The sequence below is a fragment of the Bubalus bubalis genome, chromosome 6 (assembly GCF_019923935.1).
Source record: "Bubalus bubalis isolate 160015118507 breed Murrah chromosome 6, NDDB_SH_1, whole genome shotgun sequence".
In the NCBI taxonomy this organism is placed as follows: Eukaryota; Metazoa; Chordata; class Mammalia; order Artiodactyla; family Bovidae; genus Bubalus; species Bubalus bubalis.
The window spans coordinates 105,672,612-105,700,458 of NC_059162.1; the positions used below are offsets into that span (position 1 = coordinate 105,672,612).

At 42.2% G+C, this 27,847-nt stretch overlaps 1 protein-coding gene and 1 non-coding gene across 8 annotated transcripts; both read right to left on the bottom strand.

Annotated features, from left to right (window-relative positions):
• Window positions 1-24: 24 nt before the first annotated feature.
• On the bottom strand, window positions 25-27,847 carry CAP1 (cyclase associated actin cytoskeleton regulatory protein 1). 7 transcript variants are annotated; one of them, XM_025289023.3, is made up of 13 exons: window positions 27,692-27,847; window positions 13,380-13,501; window positions 12,677-12,777; window positions 10,907-10,984; window positions 9,093-9,236; window positions 8,913-8,998; window positions 5,644-5,749; window positions 4,317-4,494; window positions 2,771-2,946; window positions 2,481-2,604; window positions 2,259-2,341; window positions 1,801-1,944; window positions 25-1,190 (listed from the first exon to the last, which is right to left on the bottom strand). In XM_025289023.3, the coding sequence occupies exons 2-13, from the start codon at window positions 13,489-13,491 to the stop codon at window positions 1,107-1,109; spliced, it is 1,416 nt and encodes a 471-aa protein (XP_025144808.1). In that variant the 5' UTR covers window positions 13,492-13,501; window positions 27,692-27,847; the 3' UTR covers window positions 25-1,106. The 7 variants fall into 7 exon arrangements, with proteins under 7 accessions (XP_025144808.1, XP_006061982.1, XP_025144809.1 ...); XM_006061920.4 differs by having other exon boundaries at window positions 12,677-12,780; XM_025289024.3 differs by having other exon boundaries at window positions 13,380-13,504.
• TRNAR-CCU lies at window positions 5,072-5,144 on the bottom strand. The gene has a single exon. It is a non-coding gene; the product is annotated as a tRNA-Arg (tRNA).

The following is a 27,847-nucleotide window of genomic DNA, read 5'->3' on the forward strand; positions in this document are numbered from 1 at the left end:
TATCATACATAAATACTAAACGAGTTTGGTATTAATTTTATTCTATTTTCTGTATAACTTTAAGTACATAAAGGTTTATTTCCACAGGCCTCAGGAAATGGGTAGAAATCACAGGACAATCTCTCTTCCCACCAAAAAAAAGTTGCATATTTTGGTAAAGTGTCTGTCCTAGAGGAAAACTGAAAGTTGCATTAGCAAGGCTGTGCAAGATTTTTACACAAGACCTAAAAACAGCCTGCAGTGGAGATTTTAGTCCTTTGTTCAGGTGCCCAGACAAAAGCCAAAAGTTGTGAGTATGACAGGGCCATGGAAGCAGTGAAGATGGACGACGGGCACCTAGAATGGAAGGAGAAAGGGAGCCAGATTTCTGGGAATGGTGCAGTTTTCCTTTTTTTTCACTCTTTTAAGTCATCTCTGTAGGAAGGTGCTGGGCAGGGGCCCAAGAGAGAAAGGGTCTGCGACTCCTTTAGCCGGCCTGGGTGCAGGGCGCCACCGCAGCAGCCTACGCAGGACGACCTACGGTCAGGTTTGGCCAGGTGCGGGATGGAATGCAGAAGAAAAGGAATGCTTGTAGGAAATCATTTTGCTAGGAATGCTAGATGGCCACGCTTCAGCCTTTGGTCCCGTGCAACCCTTGCCGCACTTGTCAATAGTGATAATTAGTTTAAGTTAGAAGAACTAACTAGGATCAGCTTCTGTTACCTTCACACTCGTTGTTAGAAAAAGGTTAACTTGTGTGAACATTCTGACCTGTTAATTCCTGGGACTGCTATAGTCTTCCCAAAAGACTATTTGTTGGTCAAATAACCCCAAAGGCTGAAAGCTAAAACACACCTGTCCTGGTCTGCAGTTGCTTAAGAATGGACTGGCGGTGTGGTTGAGCTGATATGAAAGAGCTGCACCTTCCTGCGGAAGATCAACTGACCTGCTATCCCACCCCAAATCTCAGCCTGAGGTATATTTCAGTGAAGGCAGGTAGCTGTGCTTCTCAAAGCAGAGAAGCAGTTTAAGAGCAGAAAGGTAGAGGAAATCTAAAAAAGAACCGTCATGATACAGATTTATCCCATGGTGTGAGGGAGAGGACAAGGAACCCAGTGGCACTTCGCTTATCCAGCAATTTCTGTCACTGTGGTGACCAACTTCTGCCCATTCCATAGGGTCTTAAACTGCTCAGGGACTGGGAACTCATTCTGCAAACAGAGAAACAACAAGTTTAAACCTGAGCTAGGCGACATGGGGCTAATTAAATCTTAACACTTTTCTCCCAATGCCTGTTTGCACTAAACTGTGAGAGCAAGTAGGATGTAATGAGAGAAATGGAATCCTCTTGTGAAAGCCTGGCTATGGGGGCTATGGAACTGACAGCACCACATCTTAGAGACCACCTCCCCCGCCACTGACACAGTGACGAAGCAGTGCAGTGCAGGAATGAGGACAGAGCCTCCAAAGCTAGCCAGGTGGAGGTGTCAGTCTATTTCCTACTGACCAGTGACCCTGGACAGCTATTAAGCAGCTGTTAAGCATGTGAGGTACAGATGGGAATGTGAATGGCTCAGCAGGGTGCTGTGACTCAACCCCAGTCCTTTCTGCTACCCTGAGCATCTGCTCAGCCTAAGCCAGAAACCACTCTCCTTAGGGGGTCTACTCTGTGGGACCACCTCAGGCTTCCATGTGCTTGAGGTATGCACAGCTGGGTTGGACCTCACTTGGTGCAGAATGTCCATCAACTAGCTTTCTCCAACACTAACCTTCAGCCCTTCTGTTTTCACATCATACTACTAAAGGGATCAAGAAACTTACGAAGTCACCGCCTTCTGTAGGAATGAGGACATTCATCTCAGAAGATTTGGCACTGACTATCTCACAATCCAGGGAGTTCTTGCTCAGGTAAACGTGGCAGCCATCTGTTTTGTTGATGGAAATGGTTGGCACTTTACCCATTACCTGCAGAGGAAACAAGAGCACTGAGTTCTGGCCTCTGGAAGAACAACAGTTAACTGTGGGAAAAGCTTTCCCTGTTTCACAGGAGCACATGAACAACTCACAGGTGTACAACAGATACTGGATACTAGGGGTGGGTGGGGATGGTGCTGGAAACAGCTCACGCTAAGGGCCAACTCTTTTCCTGCCACATACGGAGCAGCTCAGCTTACAGACCCCACAGAGTCAGATTTCTACCACGGCAACATCTGCGGGTCGGCTGTGTCTCTTTCAATTAATCCCCGAAACCAAAGGAAGGAGCCAAGGTATCGAGTTACCTGAACTTTGACATCCTTACTATTGATTATCTCCACAATGCCCACCACGTCATCAAACACCAGACCAAGTTTCTTACAGTTATCTAGGAGAAGAAAGGGAGCAGGTTAACAGTATAACTTTAAAGGAAAACACTCTATTAAGAATCTCTAGAAATAGGAGAGGTAGGGTGCCAGCCCTCTTAAGCTCTAGGACAGAGCCTGCCTGGGCCAAGAAGAACTCACCTACAGTAATGGAGTTAATTTTGCCTTTGATCTGCAATGTCGAGTTCACACACTTGAATATGTAAGCCACCTGTTTCAGCTCTGTATCCTCTATCACCAGGTTGGAAACATTCTCCTGATTTTCCTGTTAAAGAGATCCCTTTTTAGGAACCTCATCACTAAGCACACCCCCAAAACCAGACTATGCCAAACTTTCTTTCTTGTAATCAAAAGCCTGCACTCGTTTGGCTGCGCCCCGTTTAGTCTCTTTGCCCCCACTTGTTCCCCCACTCTGGGCATTTTTAACTCACCACTCTCCACTTCTTGCCCTCCAGTTCAAGTAGGGCTGGCTCCTTCTTTGTGACTGGTTTGGGGGGATCTGGTTTAGATGCAGAGAAGGGTTTGGGGCCACTTCGTATCAGACCACTCTGAGCCTTCAAGGCAGGGTTCTTGTGAGTCTTCATGTCATCGGATACATGTTTCAGGGCTGTAAGAACGACAGCTGCTTTGTTCCTGTCCTTCGTACCAGGGCTTTGAGCTGAGGCAATAACCAACTTCTGCTATCAGAAGTTACACTGATCCTTAACCAAAAATTCAAAGCCAAAACCCAGAGCCTCTGAGATGTTCGCTCTCACACCGCTGGAGAAGCACTTGTATAATTCTCTTCTACCTCAAGGTTAAATTATAAAATTCCACTAAAAAATAAATAAAACGCAGAATGTGTATATATGGGGGGGATGGGGATAAAAACACAAGAAAAAGATCTAGAAAGACACTAAGTATATACTCACAAAATACATACATAGTTTTTAAAGCAACAGAAGAAGAAAAAGTACTATGTGATAATAAAGAAAATTTGGTAAAAGGAAAAATAACCTCATTCACAGCTAACTTACCACCCACCCCCAATCAGTGCTGGCACTTGAAACTTCCCTTCCAATAATTTTTCTATTCATAGTTGTTTTTTATTTAGATGTAAGCATACACATTTAGACCAAAAAAATTTGGTTCAACCAAGTAACACAGTAAAATTTTTCTCAAGTTAGCCTATAGTTTCTAAAAATATATTTTTTTAAGGGAAAAAAAAATTCCATAATCGCCCTCAATAGGCTGACACATGCCTTGCTTATGAACAGAGCCCAATCTACATAAGCAACACTAGCTTTTTAGTATCACCACTCCGTGTGGTTAGTTTTTTTTCTTTAAACACGGCATGGTTCATGGCAGAAAAAAGACTTAACGGTTGCATAATATTCCATCAAGAGGAACATATCACAGTTAACCATTTCTCTTAAAGTTGGATATATAGATTGTTATACCATTCTTAGCTACTATAAATAATAATGTCTAAAACTTGTCCGTTGATTATTTTTATAGGTAGATTCCTAGGAGAGTGTTGTATAATTTAGACTTCAACCTACTGTATATGAGCCTTTTCTATGCCAACATTAGGTCATTCTTATGCAAGTTTTCTGTTATGACTAATATACATCCTCGGAAGAAGTTAACCACCCCCTTCCACGATGACTTCCCAAAGAGACCATGTGGTAACATGGAAAAAGCTCTATGGAGAACCACTGGCACCATGCCTTGGCACAATATAGTAGGTACTCTGCATGTGCCCCTTAAATCACTTTCCAATGGGAAGAGAGATCCCCACAACTATAATGACCCATTTTCATTTCCATTTAAGCCAGCTCTGCTGTCCCTTTAGGCAACCTGAAAGAATGTAACACCCCAAATGAACCTCCCATAAACAAACCATGATTCTGGTTTACAGACTGCCAGGTTGCTAGCCTGTAAGTTCTTGCCAAAACAAGTTGTTTACTGACTACTCTTGCCAAAGCGTTCACTTACCATGTGTGATGCTCTCCCCCTGATTAATCTGCGCAAACAGTGCTGAGCGTGAAGCAGAGTCATCTGAGCCTGAACTGGTGGGGACTGGGGGGGGAGGTGGGCCTGGGGGGGGCGGAGGAGGACCAGATCCAGCAGAGGGTCCAGATGGCAAGCCACTCAGTTCTTTTGCCACAGGCCCCTGGAACAGTAAGTGCAGGGAACACAGTCAACTTTTCTTCCCCTCGGTACCAGCCCCAACAGAGCCTTACATGTGTCCAAGATACATGGGATTTTCACTGTAGTCCTTGATGCAATGATTAATGCTCCCGACCCACACCCAACTCAGCTCCATTTTTCCAGCTCTAAACCTAGAGTTCTAAAAATCTTAGTGTATCAGCAATACCTCAGACTTACAAAATCCAAGTTTGATTTCACCATCTCCTGCCTGCTCCCCTTCCTGTACAATCACCCCATTTCTATTCTAGCGAAAGGTATTACCATCCAAGCTTGACTGTTCAATCATCTTCTCATTAACTCATTCTATTATCTTGGTTGTATCTCCCTAAGTTTGTTTGTATCAGCCTCTTGCACCATGAGTACTCAAATAGTACTTACACTAGTCCTTGCCCCTAATCTATATACTAAGACTCTTTTAAAGACAAATCTGATCATTACCACTATTTTGCCCAAACACCTATAATAGCTTCTTATCATCAATTAAAAAAAAAAAGTATTTATTTGGCTGTGCCAGGTCCTTGTGGCACGTTGGGATCTAGTTCCCTGACCAGGGATTGAACCCAGGTCCCCTGCATTAGGAGTGCAGAGTCTTAGCCATTGGACCACCAAGGAAGTCCCCTTATCACTTGTTACAAAGTCTAAATGTCTCAACTACTTCCTTTTCATCCTTTCCTCCTAAAAATTTGACCCTCTCTTCTTACTGAAGGCAGATGACATTTATTCTGCATTTACTTTAAGCTTTGCTGTTACCCATCTCGCCCACTTCCATCCTATACCTGAAAAGTCTCAGATGAGAATATGACTCCTTAAAGTACAGTCTCTCCCAGGTGAGAATCACGCTTTCTCATACTCTGTAGTGTGTACCTTTATAATACCACTTGGCCTGGTGATTGGTACTGGGGTTTCGTTTCCGCTTTAAGCTTCCTGGGGGTTGGGATGATGTTATTTATTCGTCTGTCTCCCCTCCAGCCCGAGCACGTCCCTGACCCATGTTTACCAACACGGAACAGAACTGAGTATTCTTTCCCTTACCCTCGCTTTCTTTACTCTTTTACCCCTTTTCCTCCTCTCCTATTTCCTGGAGGAATGACAGGAGGGGACGAGAACTCACCGTTCTGCTCCAGGCCAGTCCGGTGGTATGGAACTCCTTAATGTAAGCCTGCAGCTCTGTCCATATACTCAAGTAAGCTTTGACCCAGTCCACGTGCTTTTTATCCCTGGGAGAATTAAAGAACAACTCACTGCAGGCAATCAGGGTACATTACAACAATGATTCCAGACCCTTCCTCTCTATGAGCGCACATTTTCCTGCCTGTGATGCTCCTTAGGCTCTGCTCAATGGCAGCTTTTCTATCATAACTGAGCTTCTCCTTTCTTTTTTAAACCTATTTTCTTACCCTAATTAGACCAAAGTCCATACTGATAGGGACTCTATATCTCTACCTCTTATAGCAATATGCCTTAAACTTTTTAAAGTAACAAGCTGTTTTTTCAAAGCATAATAAGACCTTAGGCATAATCTTATATAAAAAACTGAAAAGAGCAAATATTCTGTGCCTGAAGCCATGGTCAAGAGGGCTCTCAAGCATCACTATGGATCTTTAGGACTCCAAGAAACTCAACTGCCTTGTAACACAATGCCTTAGGTCAAAAATATGCCTTCCTCCAAAAAATTAAAAATAAAACACTTCCCTTTAGGAGGAAAGATGATGCTGTGAAAGTGCTGCACTCAATATGCCAGCAAATTTGGAAAACTCAGCAGTGGCCACAGGACTGGAAAAGGTCAGTTTTCATTCCAATCCCAAAGAAAGGCAACGCCAAAGAATGCTCCAACTACCGCACAATTACACTCATCTCACACACTAGTAAAGTAATGCTCAAAATTCTCCAAGCCAGGCTTCAGCAACATGTGAATAGTGAACTTCCAGATGTTCAAGCTGGTTTTAGAAAAGGCAGAGGAACCAGAGATCAAATTGCCAACATCTGCTGGATCAGAGAAAAAGCAAGAGAGTTCCAGAAAAACATCTATTTCTGCTTTATTGACTATGCCAAAGCCTTTGACTGTGTGGATCACAATAAACTGTGGAAGATTCTGAAAGAGATGGGAATAGCAGACCACCTGACCTGCCTCTTGAGAAACCTATATGCAGGTCAGGAAGCAATAGTTAGAACTGGACATGGAACAACAGACTGGTTCCAAATAGGAAAAGGAGTATGTCAAGGCTGCATATTGTCACCCTGCTCATTTAACTTCTACGCAGAGTACATCATGAGAAATGCTGGGCTGGAAGAAGCACAAGCTGGAATCAAGATTGCCGGGACAAATATCAATAACCTCAGATATGCAGATGACACCACCCTTATGGCAGAAAGTGAAGAGGAACTAAAAAGCCTCTTGATGGAAGTGAAAGAGGAAGAGTGAAAAAGTTGGCTTAAGGCTCAACATTCAGAAAACGAAGATCATGGCATCTGGTCCCATCACTTCATGGCAAATAGATGGGGAAACAGTGCAGTGTCAGACTTTATTTTCTGGGGCTCCAAAATCACTGCAGATGGTGATTGCAGCCATGAAATTAAAAGACGCTTATTCCTTGGAAGGAAAGTTATGACCAACCTAGATAGCATATTCAAAAGCAGAGACATTACTTTGCCAACAAAGGTCCGTCTAGTCAAGGCTATGGTTTTTCCAGTAGTCATGTATGGATGTGAGAGTTGGACTGTGAAGAAAAGCTGAGTGCTGAAGAATTGATGCTTTTGAACTGTGGTCCTGGAGGAGACTCTTGAGAGTCCCTTGGACTGCAAGGAGATCCAACCAGTCCATTCTAAAGGAGATCAGTCCTGGGTGTTCCTTGGAAGAAATGATGCTGAAGCTGAAACTCCAGTACTTTGGCCACCTCATGTGAAGAGTTGACTCATTGGAAAAGACTCTGATGCTGGGAGGGATTGGGGGCAGGAGGAGAAGGGGACGGCAGAGGATGAGATGGCTGGATGGCATCACCGACTCGATGGACGTGAATTTGAATGAACCCCGGGAGCTGGTGATGGACAGGGAGGCCTGGCGTGCTGCAATTCATGGGGTCGCAGAGTCGGACACAACTGAGCGTTTGAACTGAATCAGTATTAAATTACAGAAGTAGCACTGCACTGTAGTTCAAGTCTCCTCTCTTACATATTATTAGCTGGAAGACTTTATGATTATTGAGCGCCAAAGAATTGATGCTTTGAACTGTGGTGTTGGAGAAGACTCTTGAGAGTCTCTTGGACTGCAAGGAGATCAACCCAGTCCATCCTAAAGGAAATCAGTGCTGAGTGATGGTCTCACTCACAGACAATGGAAGGTCTGATGTTGAAGCTCCAATACTCTGTCCACCTGATGCAAAGAACTGACTCACTGGAAAAGACCTCACTGGGAAAGATCGAAGGCAGGAGGAGAAGAGGACGACAGAAGATGAGATGGTTGGATGGCATCACCGACCCAATGGAGATGAGTTTGAGTAAGCTCCGGGAGTTGGTGATGGACAGGGAAGCCTGGCATGCTACAGACCATGGGGTCACAAAGAGTCGGACATAACTGAGCGACTAAACTGAACTGAGCATAAAACCCAATTTCCTCAACTGTAAATTGTAGAGTATAATAGTGGGATATAATCAAAATGTTGTGATGCTTAATTCCAGATTACTGGAAGGATCAAGGAACTGCCTGGTGTTCTGGGAGATATTTCAGACCCACATGAAGGCTCATTCCTTCCGAGTAGTCACTCAACATATGCTGATTACTGAGGACAAATGGAGGGAAGAAAAGAAGGGTTTGGAGAGTTACGTAGCCAAGTAACAGGTGCCTGTAGTCACTCCAGCTCAAAACCAGTGATGGAGAAGTTCACACTGGTGGACTCATGTGGTTGGACATACAATAACTCCCCTTACGCAATACCTGCACTGGTCAGGCAGCCTTCCTCTCACTTTACCTGACTATAAGAATAGTCAGGGTCACTTTATAGTAAATCTTGTAACTTTTGCCATTGAGCCAGTTAGAAGTTTTCAAAAAGGAACAAAATCTTATCCACACAGGCCAAAAAAAAAGGGCATTAGTTCATTTTCATATCCAGCAAAAGCTCCTAAACCATAAAGGCAAGGATGAGAAAACTCAAAAGCCCTCTACAAACCCCAGAGAAAAAGCAGAAGAGGAAGAAGAAACACTTCCTGCTTGCAAATGCAGCTTCTATGAGTCAACATCTATCACACTTTCCAAAAAGCAGCCCTGAGATAAGAGAATAAACACAGCAGCCATGGCCAGCCTTAACTTAACCCAAAGCCCTACTCTAGCAAGTCAAGTAACCAGCTGGGTTTGTTCTTGACCCCTTGAGGACAAGCTGGACTTACACATCTTTGTACTCCTTGAGGACTCGATTTGTATAAAACATGGCAGCATCATTCATTTCCTTCACATAGGGACCAGGCTTGGGAGCCTAGAAAAAGAAAAAGCTGTCAGTGACTCAGGGCCTTTCCAGCCACATCTCCTGATCTCTGTCCCTTCCCTCCCATAGAAGCTGCACAGCTCACCATAGCCACCCAACCCAGGGCCTGGATACTTTCGCTGACAGCTGACAGGTGATTGAACAACTTGCTGCCTCGGTTCTTCTCCCGGAAGGTCACCACTTCTTGGATCTGCTCGGAGATGGGTGCCAACAAGTCAGAAAGCTTGTTCTAGAAAAAAAGAGGCAGGAAAAGACAGAGGTTAGTGTCCTTTTATGTTTTATGTTGCTCAACTCTGATCTTGTAAGGCAAGAATTCTTCATGAACTACAACAAGCATACACATAAACTCTGTATTTATCTCCAAAGATTCATATGGCTACACTACTACTCAACACCTCACTCTCCTCAGAGTTCCAGCTTCTCAGGCAGGATTTTGTGGTTCTTCATGATCAGGACCCATACCCCAGCTATACCACAAAATTCTACCATTTCTGTCATTTGTCTCTTTTCTGTCCCACTAACAGGAGCTACCAGCTCATTTCTGGGCCCTGACTCACGATGGGCTCTTGTCTTTCCATCTATCCACGTGATCCTCTGCTTCATGAGGAACAGCCTTCCAACCCCAGCCACACTGGCCTCCTCCAGCATCTCTCGTCAGCAGAGCCAATTCTGGCACCTTACCACGCAACCATTTATTAATGAACCCATGTGAACATGTTTTTCTTCCTCATTAATTCTTCAAACACAAGGGCTTTGTTTTAGCCCTATTTTATAATCTCCACAGCCCTCAACACAGTGCTAGCCATACAGCAGCTGCTGAGAAGAGATCTGCTGAATCAAATGCAATTAGAGGACTTGGCATTTGAGCAGGAAGCTTAGCATAATGGACGAATCTTGTGTTTCTGTGTTTTCATCCTTCCCACAAAGCTTGGTTTCCTGAACATCTCGATTCTCAGATCTCAGTATGAGAACAGTCTAAAGCAGGAGTTGGTAAACTTTCTGTAAAGAGCCAGACCGTAAATATTTCAGTCTTTGCAGGCCATACGGGCTCTGTTGCTATTTCTTAACTCTGCTGTTGTAGTGCATAGAGCAACAACAGACAATACTTAAAAGAATGGACATGGCTGTGTTTCAAAAAAACTTGACTTAAAATAGGTGGTGGGCCAGATTTGGCCTGCAGACTACAGTCTGCCAATCCTTGATCTAAAGTAAGGGAAATATAATAATGTCTCCGCAGCCTGAATTGTTGTGAAAAGTGTGGGGTTGGGAAAAAAGGTTTAGACAAAATGCTTTAACCTTTTGTCTTTTAAGATTAAAAACTAGAGTCTAACATATTTAACATTACTTCTGCTACTTTTATATTGTTTAGGCATGTTGAGGGTTCACAGGTTTTAATACAGCATTAGCACGAAAACCTATTTTATTACCCCTCTACCTAGGAGAGCCAAATGCAAAAAAGAAGAAACAAAACAAAGCTAAAATGTGTGGCTCTGAGAAAAATCTAAATTTTCTCAAATTTATTTTCATACTTTGGCAGCATAAAATTTTGAGGTAGGAATAAAGTTTAAGAGAGATGTCCAACCACTTAGGGTGAGGGGAGAGGCAATACTTTTACGATCTCCCCAGCAGTCTTACTAATAAAAGCACATCCACAGTGGCGCAAGAGAATCACTTTCTAGGGCCTAATGAACTTAGGAGACAATATGATGAATTTGGGCTCAGCCAAGAGGCCAGAAAAGACTGTCAAATGGCACATTCCCATAGTGGGGCTTAAAACCAGACTCTCCTGGGACTTGGTGCCTGGTAGGTCTATCTTAACATGTTGTGATAGCTCAGCAGAAAGCCCTCAACCTGTCCTGCACGTCAAACCATAACAAAACCAACTAGCAGTGAACTTACGCCTGCTGGCTGCTGGCACTGAGAGGCTGTAACCAAGAGAGCTCGCTCTAACTTCAGACCTGTGTGGACCATCTCCGCCTGGAAACAAGAGGACAGGAAAAGAACCAGCTATCAGCGACACTTCACAACTGGACAGGTCCTGATAAGAATAACCTGAAACCTCCACGTTCATGTATTCTGACAGCAACCCAGGCACTTCATGTTGATTTCTTTAGGTAATCCAGATTTCAGGGACTGACAGCAGAATTACATATACCATTGCTCCTGTTGGAACTAATCAGGGTTGTATATCCAGAGTTGGAAATGAAGATACTTAGGGCTTCCAAAAAAGTCAAGTTTGCAATTGCACATGTGTGGTATGAAGTACACTGAAAAATCTCTCCTACCTCTCATCACCAAAAAAAAATTGTTTTCAAAAACCAGAGGTAGGATTAAAAGCAAAAGCCTAAGCTTATGCCTCAAATTCTTAAGGTATTTACTCCATAAGGTTAAAGCTGTTTTCAAGTGTTGGACCATGACCTACTACAGATAATTAAATCAACTTTGTGACACATAATGAGCACTTTATTAAGTGAAGTACAGTAGAACAATGAGTGCAATACATCAATTAGAAAATTTTTTTTTTAAGGTGCAATACAAGTAGCATAAACACTATTTTGTGAAACATCTATCTTAACTGGTCTTCCCAGGTGGTGCTAGTGGTAAAGAACCTGCCTGCCAACGAAGGAGATGTAAGAGACACGGTTTCGATCCCTGAGTCGGAAAGATCCCTGGATGAGGGGGCAACCCACTGCAGTATCCTTGCCTGGAGAATTCCATGGACAGAGAAGCCTGGCAGGCTACAGTCCATAGGGTCGCAAAGAGTCAGACACGACTAAAGAGACTTAGCACACATGCATATCTTGGTTACAAATATGTATTTCTTACTGAGGGTCATGGACAAATGAATTTTAAGAAGCATGAAGCTATAAGCACTACCACATATAAAAATTCAAAGTCAAGTCATTTTTTCTGGGTTTGTATTTTTTAAATGTAGAACTGATACGTTTTAAACTTTTTCAAATGTTATCTACTGTATAAAGTAAAAATGCAAGCCCCATACTCCTAAGCCCCAGTCCCACTCTCTAGAGTTAACACCACTGCCAACAGATGGTATCTAAGAGGCTTCAAATAGATCTTCCAAAGATTAGGCAAACAGTTTTACTGAAGGGTCAGGCTGATCCTAAACATGGTTACTGCTTACAAAGGATCACTCAAAGACTAGCAGGAAGGTTCTGGGTCCTGCAGAGAAAGACAGAGCGGGGGGGGCGGTGGTGACAGCGTGGGTAGCAGCACATGAAGGGAGGTGGGTGGAGAGCACCTGTCAGTGCCTACTTCGTATTCTTACTGTGGGCTAAGTGTGAAAATAACTCACATTAGCATAGTTTTAGCATAACTACCAAGCACAGTTTCATAAATGCTAAGTCATGATGATGAGTCCTCTGAATAAGCCACCCCAAGCTTGGTTATATAACATGGTGGGGTAGCATATTCTCACTACCAAGATGAGCAGAGCAAGCTATCTATATAAAAGAAGCCCATCAGAGCATGCGATAAAAGCAGAGGGCCTGGGAAAAAATGTGAAAAACTGTTTCAGTGCATAGACTGAGTTCCTCAATGCAGGTAGAAGAAGCCAGGAGCCTCTCAAGGGGCTCTTAAACCAAGGATGACTAGGATTTGAAGAAAGCCACCAGTCCTCAAAAGATGGTAAAAAGGGCCAAACCTCCTTACATGTTTCTGCACATCTCCCCCAATCTCTTTACTGATCTTGAGGTACTCTGCCACAGGACCGGCCAGCAGTGAGTCAAATGCTTGCACATATGGAGTTGTTCCTGCTGAAGACAGACACACCACCAAGAATGGTCACACATGAGAAAGAGTTTGTTAAAGGCACCTCCATATGAAAGCAGAGAGGCAAGGTAACACAGTAAACAGAAGGCTGAAGTGTAAGTCAGGAGTTTGCATTCTAGCTCCAGAATCACCATTAACTTCTTATGTGATCCTAGCTAAGTCCCCATTCCTAACTGAGCTTGATTTTTTTAATCAACAGAACAAAAATAAACAAAATTACCCCCCACCAAAGCTCCTTTTAGCCTAACATTCTATAATTCAACTGGTACATGTGGTCAATCTGCCAATAATTTGGAGAGAGGAAATTTTAATATCACTTGTCATTTGACTTATACTAGAGTCATTTTGCTAAAGAAAGAACAGGAAATAGCATACAAGCAGGAAGTTCTCCAGTTAAAATAACTTAACCACAGGCCTCCCTGCATAGAAATCACTTCCTCCCTTATCTTACAGGCGATGAACTTTCTAAATTAAATGTTTCAGCAAGTTAGCTCCAAAGAAGAGATCATACCAAGATAGAAAAATTTCAGGCCAGGACACCAAGTTTCACTCAAAGCATTCTACTGGCATGTATACTGCTTACCTTTTGCAGCACTGTCTCCATACCCACAGTGTGTGTCAGAGGCATGGGAGACTGCCTCCAGGCGGCCCACCACTCTCTCCAATCTTTCTACCAGATTTCGCATGTCAGCCATAATGTACCACCTGCTGAAACAGACCAAATGTTATTTGTTGCTTTAATATGACACAGAACCTAGGGGGGAGAAATAAAAAAGAATGCCCTGGAGATGAAGAAGATGCCAATTCTGAGGAACAGAATCATTTTACAGTAAAATAAGACGGAAGATAGTTTAGCATATTTGCAGAAGCCTAGAGACCTCATTAAGCAAAAGAACTACCCAGGAAACAGTGTTAACTGAAAACAAATACTTACTCATCCAAATACTTACTGAATATTTACTATGATATCATCAACTAAGTATTTGTGTAAGAATTTAGAACTTACAAGGAACAGTCACGTATGTTCTCTCAGTTTAATAAGCTTCTCAACTACTTATGAATGGAAAGATAATTACTATATTCTTAAAGATAGGAAACAATTTCAATGAAGTTAAATGACTTGCCTATAGTCACAAAGTTAGTTAGTTGGGAAGCCTGTACTCAAGTCTTCTGGCTCTAAGTTCAGTGTTTTTTCCTACAACATCTTGCTGCCTGCATGTGGAATGCCCAAGGCCAAGATGAACAGGATATTTATCCTACCCACAATAACGTAGAGTCTAAAAGAGAACTGTACACTGTGCACTAAAACTATTAAAAACAAACAGAAAAAAATTTAAGGTGACGTAAGTTGCAGGCAAAATAACATAGGATTTCAGAGAAGAGAAGGCTATATCAGCTGGGTCAGATAAGGCTATCAGGGAGAAGCTGCCAATTGAGCCAGGCTTCCAAGGAGGATGGGCAGGATCTAGATATGCAGTAGAGAAGGAAAACAAGACACATCCAGAAGGGCTTGTTATAGATCTTTTCACAAATACCAACTTACTGAACTAGCCTCATTCAATGTCTGATATCCTAAAGAAAGGAAGTTCCTTTCTTCTCAAAAGAGAAGGGACTTTTTCTGGTTTGTTTCCTAAACAAGTTTATCCTCTACCATCTAGACCACTACCTGGCAGGTAGAAAGTGTTCCATAAATATTTATGAAGTCAATGAACCTGAAGTATAGAATCTCAGAACTCCAAAGGGACAAGGGTTCTGAAAGTTGCCCACAAACCCATATATGTAAGTGTTAACGTTATCAATATACATCAATATGAAGTGGCTGAGACTGTAAGTGATCTTGTAAAAATCAGTCAAGTGAAATTTGAGCCGAAGACTTGAAAAGATTTCATTTCAAAGCATTAATCTGGTCAGGTAACTGAAGACTCAACTCCCTTGAAGCCACCTAAAATGACGATAGAATCACAATTTCCTCAAAGATGACGACATGACCGAATACCTCGATTTAACACATTGTCTTCCCTGTGGAAGAGAGAAGCAACTCACCAGATAAACTAAGATCATCCCTGCCCACTCTTTTCTGTGTATAGGCTCTGATCTCTCAGAGGCTAGTGATTTGCCAAAGTGTGTTGTTTAAAAGCTAATCAAAGAGAAAGATGAGAATGCGAACCAAATAAACCTTTCCATTCCCTGGCCTAGAGAGGCAGCAGAAGCCTCCAAATTCTTACTGAAAATGAACAGACTATGGAGCAGACTAGAAGCATCCATAACTCTCCCTTACGTTACAGCATGATCACTGAGTATCCCAATTGCTGCCCTGTTTGTTCTGGGTACTATCCAGGGACAGACTGATATATATATATAATCCATCACACTATGTAAATACCATGGGGAAAGGCAGTGAATGCAATAAACTCCCAAGTTACCTTCCATTAATAGATACCACTCACTCTGTTATAAAACATGTTCCGTCATACATAATGGATGCTACAGGTTGAGGCCACTGTTAACATGGTTACACAGGACAAGTGTCTCTACAGGCTGCCAGGGTTGCTGAACACTTACCAGTCTTAATAGCTTAATAATACAGCTTCATGGGATTTTGGTTTCTTCTTTTCCATTTTTCATTTGTACTTACAAGTTTTTAATTCTAAACAAGCTATCGTTCTGCTGTTTAACTTAAGCAGAATGAGAAAGGACAAAACGGCTATCATTAAAGCTATCTCATTCCACCACTAATCAAATATAGGAAAATAGTACCTAGTTTTTTGTTTTTGGTAGGGGTGGACTGAAATTTGAGATGTATGTATTCTAGACATTCTGAAAGAAAGGGACCAAAAGACATACCTTGTCTTATGCTCTATGATGTATATATACCAATCTTTAGGTGCTCATGTCCACTCCAAAGCTGTCAACCAGTACTATCATATTACTATTCAGTCCACTCGCCAAGTGATACCACCACAAGCACCTACAGACTAACAATTCCCAGAGCAGTGTATCCAGCTCAGGCCATCCTTCTGGAATTCAGAATTTTAGATCAAGCTCCCACCTAGACATCAACTAGATGTCCCAAAGGAAATGTCCAAAACAGAACTCATCATTTTCCCTAACACTGCTCCTCCAGACCCCACCCTGTTTCAGTAATACAGCATTTACAGCGCTGCCACCAATCACTTGAGGTAATCAAGATAGTAACCTGCACCCCAAAACTCATTGCAGCACTATTTACAACAGCCAGGACATGGACGCAACCTATATGTCCATCAATAGAGGAATGGATAAAGAAAATATAACATACACATGATAAAATATTACTCAGCCATAAAAAGGAACAAAATAGTGCCATATGACGAGGCACGGGCAGACCTAGAGACTGTAATACAGAGTGAAGTCAGAAAAACAAGCATCATATAGTATCATTTATATGTGGAATCTAGAAAAGTCATACAGAAGAACTTATGTGCAAAGCAGAAAATAGAAACACAGATGTAGAGAATAAACTTATGGATATCAGGGATGGGGAGGAAGGGGGATGGGATGAATCTGGAGATTGGGATTCACATACATACACTACTATATATAAAATACATTGGCTATATATTGTTAACCTGCTTCTTTAACTTATATGCAAAGTACATCATGAGAAATGCTGGACTGGATGAAGCACAAGTTGGAATCAAGATTGCCGGAAGAAATATCAATAACCTCAGATATGCAGATGGCACCACACTTATGGCAGAAAGTGAAGAAGAACTAAAGAGCCTCTTGATGAAAGTGAAAGAGGAGAGTGAAAAAGCTGGCTTGAAACACAACATTCAGAAAGCCAATATCATGGAATCTGGTCCCATCACTTCATGGCAAATAGATGGGGAAACAATGGAAACAGTGACAGACTTTATTTTGGGGGGCTCCAAAATCACCGCAGACAATGACTGCAGCTGTGAAATTAAAAGATGCTTGCTCCTTGGAAGAAAATTTATGACCAACCTAGACAGCATATTAAAAAGCAGAGACATTACTTGGCCAACAAAGGTCCGTCTAGCCAAAGCTTTGGCTTTTCCAGTAATCATGTATGGATGTGAGAATTGGACTATAAAGCAAACTGAGCACTGAAGAATTGATGCTTTTGAACTGTGGTGTTGGAGGAGACTCTTGAGAGTCCCTTGGACTGCAAGGAGCTCCAACCAGTCCATCCTAAAGCAAATCAGTCCTAAATATTCATTGGAAGGACTGACACTGAAGCTGAAACTCCAATACTTGGGCCACCTGATTCGAAGAACTGACTCATTTGAAAGACCCTGATGCTGGGAATGATTGAAGGCAGGAGGAGAAGGGGACGACAGAGGATGAGATGGTTGGATGGCATCACTGACTCAATGGACATGAGTTTAAGCAAGCTCCGGGAGTTGGTGATGGACAGGGAAGCCCTGTGTACTGCAGTCCACAGGGTCGCAGAGTCGGACACAACTGAGCTGATGTATAAACTGATGTATAAAATAGGTAACTAATGAGAACCTACTGTATAGCACAGGGAACTCTACTCAATGCTCTGTGGTGACCTAAATGGGAAGGAAATCTAAAAAGAGTGGATATATGTATACATATAACTGATTCACTCTGCTGTAGAGCAGAAACTAATACAACATTGTAAAGTAGCCATACTCCAATTTAAAAAAAAAAAAGACAGTAACCTGGAAACTGTTAAGCAGTACAGTATAGTGGTTAAGAGCATTATTCTTTAGAGAAGTCAGATAGATTGGGAGTCTCTGTGTCTGAGTGTTACCAAACTTTTTGAACCTCAGCTTCCTTATTTGTAAAACAGGAACAACAGCATAAAATCCAAAGGGCTGTAGAAAGAATACGTGAGGAAATACATGTGGAATTGCTTGACTGGCTCAGTCCTGAAACATGGCTAGGATTCCATAAACATTAACTAAACTCTCTTCTTACTAATCTCATCAGTCATCAAAATCCATAGGCTCTATTTTGTGTATCATAAATAAATGCCCCTTGTCTTCATCCCGATTTATAAAAATTCAGCCATCATGACGTTGCCTAAATTACTGCAATAACCTGTTCACCAGTCCTCTAATTTCAGTAACACACCCTCTTATCCATTCTCCTTATTACCACAGTGATTCAGAGTCAAGTCCAAACAAGGGTTTCTACAATCTGGCCCTGTTTTAAATTTCCCACCTCTCCACCAGTTTTATCTCCTGCCACACCTTTCCTCAACATTCCACAGCAACCCAAACTACTGGCAATTTCCAGAAAGAGTTAACGCTTTCTCTCACTTTTAAGACTTTTCAATGCTATCCACTCTGCTTGGTTGCTTTCCCTCCCAACCTGTTCCTTATCTCATAACTTCTACTACCTTTTTCAGATTCAGCTACGCTTTCACCTCCTCTAGGAAGTTTTTTCCCGTTTGGTACACTTTCCCTTCTCAATCTGCCCCTAGAATTCCTACCATCCATTAAATCTCAGGCAAGGTATCATCTCACCAAGAAGCATTTCCAGTATGTCTCCCACAATATTTCATTGTGTACTTATTTCTACCATACATTTCACACACAGCTTTAAAATCATTTAATAGTCATTAGGCAATTAGTCACCCTACAGAAGAGACCATGTCTTGCCTTTGTAATTCCAGTATTACAAATGTGGTAGGCACTATAAACACAATAGGTTAATATAGGTCCTTGAAAAAAATGATAATAATAAGGGCCTTTACCCTCTCTCCCCTCAACACAAGTCTGGCTGTCTCCTCTCTGTGTCAAGTCTGAGGAGAAGTGTGGGGTGTTTTTCCCCCTTTCTTAAAAAAAATTCCCCCCCTCAATTGTAGGATCTAACAAACATTGTCTTTCAAATAAACACGGCCTTCTTGGGCACAAATTACACTGATATGGAGATTGTCAAACCAAATACCTTAAGGAAGATAACTTTATTAAATGATATAATATCAATTAAAAACAAAATTCCCCGACTTCCCTGACAGTCCAGTGGTTAGGACTCCACAATCCCAATGCAAGGAGCACAGGTTCAATCCTCGGTCGGGGAACTAAGATCCTGCACGCCCCAAGGTGCAGCCAACAAAACAAACAAAAAATGTATAAAGAAAAAAACAAAAAACAAAAGTCCCTTATAGTTGTGCTTTACATCATCAAACTGCTGCTTCTTTGTCTAGTAATTCTATGATGTATGTTACAAAGATACTGATCCCCATCTTTAGAGGAAAGAAACTGACAGAAGTTAAAGTGGGGAGAACACAAATTCTCAGGCTCTTCCCACCACTCTACATGGCTTTCAAGCGCTTAAGGGACTGACGAGTTCATCACAGCATCCAGGCCCAGCTGTTTGCTGAGCACAGCACTGTGGCTTCAAGGTCTCTTTATGGTATCCTGAGTCACATTATTAGCAGCCTTCAATTTCTCTGCTTTCAATTTCCTCCATGGAGGCCAATATTTTTTTTCACCTTCAGTAGAGATGACACATATATGGAAGGTAAATATTTACAATAAGATTTTTCCCAATACAGAATCTAATCTTGTTCCCTGTCATTTTTGGTTGCCAATAGCCAACAACTGTATGTAAGTGTCCATAAATGAATATACAGATTCCCAACTATTTATGTGTTCATCATAAAACCCTCGGAAGGCGAGGCAGTCTTAATTACTCAAGTCTTAATAAAACTACGATTCAGGAGACCAAGGTTTGAGTCCCCACTCTGTCATGTATTAGCTGTGTAACTTCAGGACAGTCATTTAATGGATCATCACCTCGCACACCTGGGGATTCCCAGGTGGCGCCAGTGGTGAAGAACAAGCCTGCCTATGCAGGAGACCTAAGAGATACGGATTCAGCCCCTGGGTTGAAGGAAATGGCAACCCACTCCAGTATCCTTGCCTGGAGAATCCCATGGACAGAGGAACCTGGCAGGCTTCAGTCCAAATGGTCAGTCGGACGCGACTGAAGTGACTTAGCATGCATGCACCTAGCACACGGAGATGTAAGGATCCAACGAGTTGGTTTTATAGATAAGTAGCTCAGCTGGTAGTGAAGAATCCGCCTGCAATGCAGGAGACCCCAGTTCGATTCCTAGGTGGGGAAGATCCCCTGGAAAAGGGATAGGCTACCCACTTCAGTATTCATGGGATTCCCTGGTGGCTCAAACTGTAAAGAATCCACCTGCAATGCAGGAGATCTGGGTTTGATCCCTGAGTTAGGAAGACCCCCGGGGAGGAGGGCATGGCAACCCACTCCAGTATTCTTGCCTGGAGAATCCCCATGGACAGAGGAGCCAGGCGGGTTACAGTCACAAAGAGTCAGACACAACTGAGCGACTAAGCACAGTCTCTTTGGGAGCCTTAAAATGCAGTTCAAAGGTAAAATGTTATCACTGCCTACCATGTACTAGAATATAGGCTCCAGAAGCATGGGAAACTTCTTCATTCTCCCTGCCTCTGCTCCCCTAACTGCCCCCCCACCAAATTTCCAGCATCTAGAAAATCTGGCACATAGAAGATGCTCATAACATGAAAGTGCTCAGACTGTCACAGCTACTGAAGAAATGGCAGACCCACGGTCTCTGCCATCTAGAAGCTTTCATTCTTATTGAGAAAGACAACACAAATGCCAATGGAATAAATCCTGAAGACTATGTGTTTTAAAGTTCTGTTAAGGGATTAATTTCATTTGGACTGGGAAAAGTTAAAGTATCAACCAATACACTGGAGCTTTTTCTTTGTAAGATGTTGTATGATCCTAAATTACTATTTAGGATTATTACTATTAAGACTATAAATGACTATATGCTTGGAGTTCAGAAGAAATCAATGAGGACTAGAGTTACTCTCAGGGGTTTCAGGAGAGAAGTGGGGCAGAAAAACTAAAAGAAAAAAGAGAAGACATTCTAGAGCAATGAAAAGCAAATAAAGACCAAGGAGGCTCAGTACAGAGTGTGAGCGGACAGTCTACAGAGTATTATGGGGATAAGCAAGGTGGGCTAGTTATGGAGGGCACTGAGGGCCAGGCAGCATTTGAATTTCGTGCTGTGATAAATGTGAAGCCTTTCAAGGATGTTTAAGGAAGGAGTAATACGATGAAAGCAAAATTTTTACAAGTACTGAAAGACTCGGTTTTGGGGGGAAAGAAGGACGATAATTATTAGGATTTAGCTTAGGTTGAAAGCTGTTCAACTAGCTGCAAAATAAAAGAGCTACTGCAAAAAACATTTTTCATATTGCAAAGAAAAAAAAAAATCACTTTTAGGTCACTAAGTGACCAGCACCTGAATTAACAGTAAAATAGTTTTTCTGCTCTGAGGGAGTCTAGCAGGACTGACAAAGCTATCTTTCACCGAATCACTGGCTCTCAGGATCAGGAAGGAGTCTAGAAAGCATAATCAGATGCAAGAACAAATCTTTCAACATCCTCAGCAATTAGTCAGGTAGTCTCTGTTCAAACACCCTCAGTGTGGAGAACTCAAGACTTCTGGAGGCAGTCTATTCCATTCGCACAGCTCAAAGTATTTAAAAGTTCTTCCTTATATGGAGGCAAAACCAGTCTCTCTGCAACTTCCACCCACTGATCTTGGTTCTGCCCCCTGAGGTCACACAAAACAAGTGAGCATTAAACACAGAACAAGTATTAACTGTCTGTATAGTAGCATTCAGAGAAGGAAGTCAAAGATGACTCCAGAGTGGCAAATTCAGGGGAGTAAGAGAATGATGATGCTATAGGCAAAAACACGTTTTTGGCATGTTCTAGCTAAGGCAAGAACATAAGGTCAATCTTGGATACACAGTTTGAACAGAAGATGAAGCTTCCAAGTAGGAATATCCAATAAATAGTTAGAAATAAGCTTGGGGAAGGATCAAGGCTGGAGATCAAAGTTTACAAGTCATCAGCAAGGAAATATCATTAAGTAATGAGAATGCATAGGCTTTTGGAGGGATATTATGCAGAACAAAAAGAAACGAGGAGCTTGATTCTCCAGCAACTTCTTTTGTGGTTTGAAACTAAGTGAAATCAGAAATGGTCAGTGACTCCTGCCAAAGCTGCTCCATATTCTCCTCATTCTAACAATTCAAACAACCCAATTCCTTCTACCTGTCATTCAGAAGTAAATGGAACCAGGTTACTCCTGCAGTTCTTGCCTCTTTTCACTAGGCAATTAAGGCAGTGGAATGAATTTCTACTTACAAAAAGCTGCTATGATCAAAATGTTTTCTGCTTTGTCTGGTAGTTGTTCTTGTAGGTCATACCCTTAAGTAGAATTGAAAATAAAGCAACTATACAAGTCACCCTGTATATTATTGTAGCCCACCCGATCTGCTTCAAAATGCTTCTGCTGGCCTTTACTTTGGAATTCTGTTCCCAGGATGTTATCCTAAGGAAGTAATACCAATGTGGGAAAAGTGATAGGCATGAAGATGTTCACTGCAGTGTTAGTTTAGACTTCTAATTACAGGGAAATAGCTACATGGAAATAGCTACTGTGGAAAAAGACTTGAAAAGAACACAAGATTTACAGTATTTGCCAAGTTAAAGTGATGGATTTTTGCACAATTTCCCCTTCCGTTTTCCAAACTTAAAAAAAAAAAAAAAAGTTATATAATTTCTTCTAAACAAAAGACAACAAAACAGTTCCACTTGGATAGCTCTTCTAAGCTACTGCTAAACCATAAGGCATTAGTTTAGTTCTACTCCTAACAATATAGAAATTCTCATCACTAGGCTCTAACATGTTACAGAGCAAAACCTACACATGCTAACAGGATACTTACAAGTTGGCTTGTAACCCAGAAACCAAAGAACAGACAGCACTTCGCCCCAGTAAAGATGCTATCTAAATCTAACCCAAATCAGGAGCCAATGTTCTTCTCCAAGCATTTGGTTTCTCTGATGAAACCAATGACATTTAGTGCCCAAGTCACTGCCACCCCAGCAAGAAAGGTGTGTCTTCTAGGGAGGGAAAGAATTCTGCCTAATATCAGCACTTGTCTCCTGTTCCCTCAATAAACATGTCCTCTATCTAAAGCTCCAAGAGTGAGTAAAGTTAGTAATTGTACAAGCTGAAGTCAGATTTAAGAACTAGCTGTTTCAATGCTTTGGGGCAAAGAGATAACTTTGTGTGGTCATGGGTTACCTTCTCTCTTATATTCAATGAACATTCATTCGTATTATGAAGACTAACAGCATAAAAGCACTCAGTAGGCATCTTTTACATTATATAAGGAAAAACCACATTGGTTGATTTCAATTGGTAGTTGCTTTAAACAGAACAGCATTTCCCATTCTCATGCACAGAGATAGATTCAAGGATGTCATTTGTCCCTAGCCATGATTCAGCTACAGCTACAGATATGAAAAGACCTGTGACTGTACCTCTATAATTAACTTAAGTACAGGAATTTTACTGACCCCTGGAGGGGAAAAGACAACAACAACAAAGCTCACTCTTTCCACGAAACACTTCAACTATGTTTTGCAGTGGAATGGAAAAATGTGACACAACAGGTCTGGTAATATAAGGCAAACAAAGCTGCATTGTAGCTGAGGAGTATTTTTAGAGCTTTGATAGTTTTTATTATGTTTACGTGATGGTATATCAAGAACAAATAGTTTCATGGTGAATGCTAGAGCTGCATTAACTTTATGGTCATGAAACTACAGTCAACCCTTGAACTACTTGGAGGTATGAGCACAGGCCCTCAGTGCAGCAGGAACTCCACAAATAACTTTACAGCCAGCCCTCCATATCCATCGGTGTAACTGAACCCTTGAAAATCCATGTTGTACGAGGGTCAACTATATAACAATTTTATCAGTCAAAATAAATGTTGAGTAACAACACCATAAACTGCATGCAATTTAAACTAAATGATAGGGACCTTCCTGGTGGATAAGAATACAGAGGCTAAGAATCCACCTGCCAATACAGGGGACACTGGCTCCATCCTTGGTCCAGGAAGATTCCACATGCCTCAGAGCAACTAAGCCCATTCAACACAACTATTGAGTCTGAGCTCTAGAGCCCACAACTACTGAGTCTGAGTATTGCAACTGCTGAAGCCCATGCACCTAGAGCCCATGCTCTGCAACAAGAGAAGCCACTTCAACGAGAAGCCCGTGCACTGCAACCAAGAGTAACCCCCAGTCGCCACAACTAGAGAAAGCCTGTGCGCAGCAACGAAGATCCAGCACAACCAAAAATAAATAAAATGAGAATCCCTGTTTGCTAAAGAAAGCTGCCTAAGTGCAGGCAAAGAAGAGAGGAATTTATATACCTCCAATATAGGAGAACTATAAATCGGCTGACTTGTGCTGTCAACTAATACAAATCTCATTTCTAGTGAGTGCCTTAACAATGGCTTTCTTCATTAAGATCACATTCTCTGAGGGGGGAAAAACCATAAAACAGCCAGTCCTTCAAAGCCCACCCAGAAATTCCTTGAATAAACAATTCTTGACGCTTCAATGAAACCCATGATCCATTTCTTGCAAAGTACACTGCGCTTATCATGTGCCATACACTGTGTTAATCACGGCAATGGAGCCTGCTCTCAGAGAACTGAATTGAAGATAAGACACCACACAATCAGAGCTAAGATATTTTCTCATGCACTATTCTCCATCCGGGAGACATCTGGCAATATCTGAAGACATTTTTGGTTATCACAGATGAAGGACTGCCCCTAGCATCTTATAGGTAGAGGCCAGGGATACTGCTGAAATCCTACAAAGCATAGCACAACCCTGCAAAATGAAGAATTATTTGGCCCAAAGGGTGAATTATGCTGAGGTTGAGAAACTCTGTTCTAATGTAATCATGAGCAAAAGGTAAGTGCAAAAGGTACAAATAAAATGCTAATAGTTTGGAACTCTCTAAATCAGAATGTCAATCTGTACCACCCAATGAAAACTAAATTAAGGGTCTGACTCTGGAGAACTCTGTAAATTGGACAAAAGAGTTTAGACTTGATTTTCTGGGAAAATGAAGCCAGTGAAGGGGTAACAAGATGAAAATGGTTCTTTTCAAACAAGCAGTCTGGTTTGGTTGAAAAGCTTAAGTATCGATATGAAAGCCAGCTTAATAGAAAATAAACTGATGAGGGTAAGGCAAAGAAATAATCAGTTGGACTGCCTAAGATATGGCTTGATGATTCTCAGATTTCAAATCTCAGGATTAAATTTCAAACCAGAAGGTTCAACTTCCAATGACACTGCATTTGCTTAAGTAAAATGCATCTTTGATTCACCACGCCTCACAGAAAACTGAAAAAGGAAGTCATTTTTTAAAGGCTCAGTTCCTAGTTGAAAAATAACTGCAACTAAACAAAGGTATGTATAAGGAAGAAAAGGGATGGAAAAAAGGCTTCAATCCTTCAGGCTGGAAACATTTTACAAACTAAACAGCTAACCTCTGCAAATCAAAAATACACACACTGAAGCTTAGCAATACTACCACTTTTGATTTGTATGACAGGTTGTACTTGACAAAGTACCTTCACCACTACCACTTTATTTAAACTCCTCCAAAACATCTGACGAAGTATTTCTGGGGAAGAGGGAAGAAAATTCAACTTTAATTTCTTTATACTGAACAGCAGTAACTCAAACAATAAGCAAAATGGCAACCACAGAATAAATCCAAATGCACTCAAACAAGGCATCAAAAGCCCCTGACAACCTGGGAGCACCTACCTTTTCTTTCTGGTCTTATCTTCCTCTACAAACCCGAGATCCCAGTACTTCACTGAACAATATAAACCCTCTCCTGCCTCCACATCTTTGTTCGTGTTGTTTCTTCTAGCCGGGATACCTTATTAGACATCTTTGCCTAGATGTGCTGCAAACACCTCAAACTAAATATGTCCAAAATTTATTTTCTTTCCGTATCACCTCTCCAGTTAACCTTCTTTATTGAGTACCTATCTTGGTAAATAGTACTACCACTTCCCTAAACCAGAAAATCAGACAATTGTCCTAGGCTCTATTTTTTCATTTCCATAAGTAATCAGCCTCCAAATTTACGGATTCCATCTTTTTCATATTGCTCAAATTTGATCCCTCCTCTTCTTTCCATTCTCACTGTCTTAGTTCAAGCCATTGTTCAACCTTCCGAACACCCGTCTACTTCCCCATTAAGGTCCTTCCCCTCCCCCCTCCACAGGCAAATTATTAATAAAACATCAATCTGACCATATCATTTTCCTACTTAAGAGTGTTCAAAGCCTCCCCACAGCATTCAGGGTAAGCTCCAAATTCCTTAGCAGGGTTTACAAGGGCCTTCATATTTGATCCCACCACTGCCCACTTCCTCCACTTCTCTGAGCTTTACTGGAATTCCAGTTTTGGTCTTTCAACATCCAGTCTCCATTTCTTGCATTGGACTCTTTGGCTGGAAATTCTTTTTTCAGATTCACCATATGGCCAAATAAATCCTGCAAGACTTACTCTCCCACTTCCTCCCCAAAGCCTGGAAACCTGGCTCAGGTAGTCCTGTGCTTACACAGCGCACCTCAACACTGTAAGCTACCCTCGATTTACTTGTCTGCTTCCTCCTCCACTCCAAGAGAACTACTGTATTCTTGGTCACCAGGGCCAAGTGCCTCATTTCATACGTGCCTCACACATATTCAATAAATGACTAGCAAATGATTAATGTGCTGGGCTCCCCACCCCGTTTTTCACTTGAACAGGGATCCCTGTAAAGAGCTTCAACTGACACAGTTCTGATACTAACCTCTGCTTTAAGTTTCTCATCCTGTCTTCATCGAGTTCTTCATTGTTTTAAACTCAACTTAAACCCTGCTTCTGCAGAAGCGATTTTCCTGAGCCCCTTGTTACATACTGCCACAGTACCCTGTTCTTTCCTAACAGGCATCACATTTATAATATTTGTTAAATTCCCTGTGACCAATGTCAGATCCATAAGGGCAGGGTCTACCTTATTTTGTTTCTGCAACCCCTGGATATGGCAGAGTGCCTAACAAAGAATGAACATAATTTGTTACACAGAATTTAATCCTGTGAGGTGAGCAGAGATCTTCACTTAAAAGATGAGATAAAATGAGACTCAAACAAATTAAATAAAGCACCTATGGCTACCGAGGCTTTGCAGTGGAGCCAGACCAAACCTGAGCCAACAGATTTTATGACCAGAAGTATGAGATACCTTCAATAAAGTTAACTTGGGTTTTCAAGATAAGAACTACAGACTAAGAGAAAGGGGAGGCTCTCAAATTGCAAACACAAAGAACTGCTCCACTCTTAAAAAAAAAAAAAACTCCCCAGGCATTCCAAACATGCTGTGCTTTTAAATAAAAGTTCCACGCAGCGGGTAGCCCTTAAACCTGCAACTGCCTGAGAGACACCTACCGGAAGACCACCCCAAGGTACAGAAAGGTTCCTGGGAAATGAACGGGGGAGGGATCTGGGGTTGGTAAACTAAGGAACTGAGGTCTAGATTCCGATTGTTTACCTGTTAAAAGATTGTTTCCAATTGTTTCGCAGTAAGACAAGCCTCGTCTCTTCGGGAATCAGTTTACCCATCCAAGCAATGGGGGCGAGACCAGGACTAGTGAAGACTAAGGTCTCGGAGGTTTCTTTCAGTCAGAGCTCCTTAGGAATCAGGCCTCCGTTGAGACTGACCTCCAGAACCGCTAGGTCCAGCGGAGGGAGGGCCTCCACAGGAGAGCCGGCTCAGTTGGTCACCCCGGCCCCACCTCAAGAGACCGCGCCCAGGATCCGGGGTCGGCGTTAAGAGCCCCACCGCGCTGGCCCCCTCAGGAGGGCTCACCGCACGCACCTAGGCCAGAAAGGCCATTAATAACGCCAAAGGCCAGTGGGCCGAAGAATGGACCCCAGTCACTCCCCACCGCGCACACTCACCTCAGACTTCTGTCTCACCTCCGGACTGCGATCAGCCTCTCTCCACTTCCGGCAAGAACCGCCCAGCAACCTTCGCGCGACCCACTTCCGGGCCCTCACTGGGCGCGGCACCCCCACCGGAAATGAAGGGCCGGCTAAAACGCCGGCCCAGTGGAG

Bases quoted from the DNA above. Each gene is read 5' to 3' on its own strand.
- CAP1 (XM_006061917.4), bottom strand. From the start codon at position 27,352: ATGGGTAAACTGATTCCCGAAGAGACGAGGCTTGTCTTACTGCGAAAC. The intron at 12,781-13,379 runs GTAAGCAGTATA...GTCTGTCTTCAG, and splicing joins TGGAGACAGTGCTGCAAAAG to CAGGAACAACTCCATATGTG. The intron at 2,605-2,770 runs GTGAGTTAAAAA...TCTCTTTAACAG, and splicing joins AGGGCAAGAAGTGGAGAGTG to GAAAATCAGGAGAATGTTTC.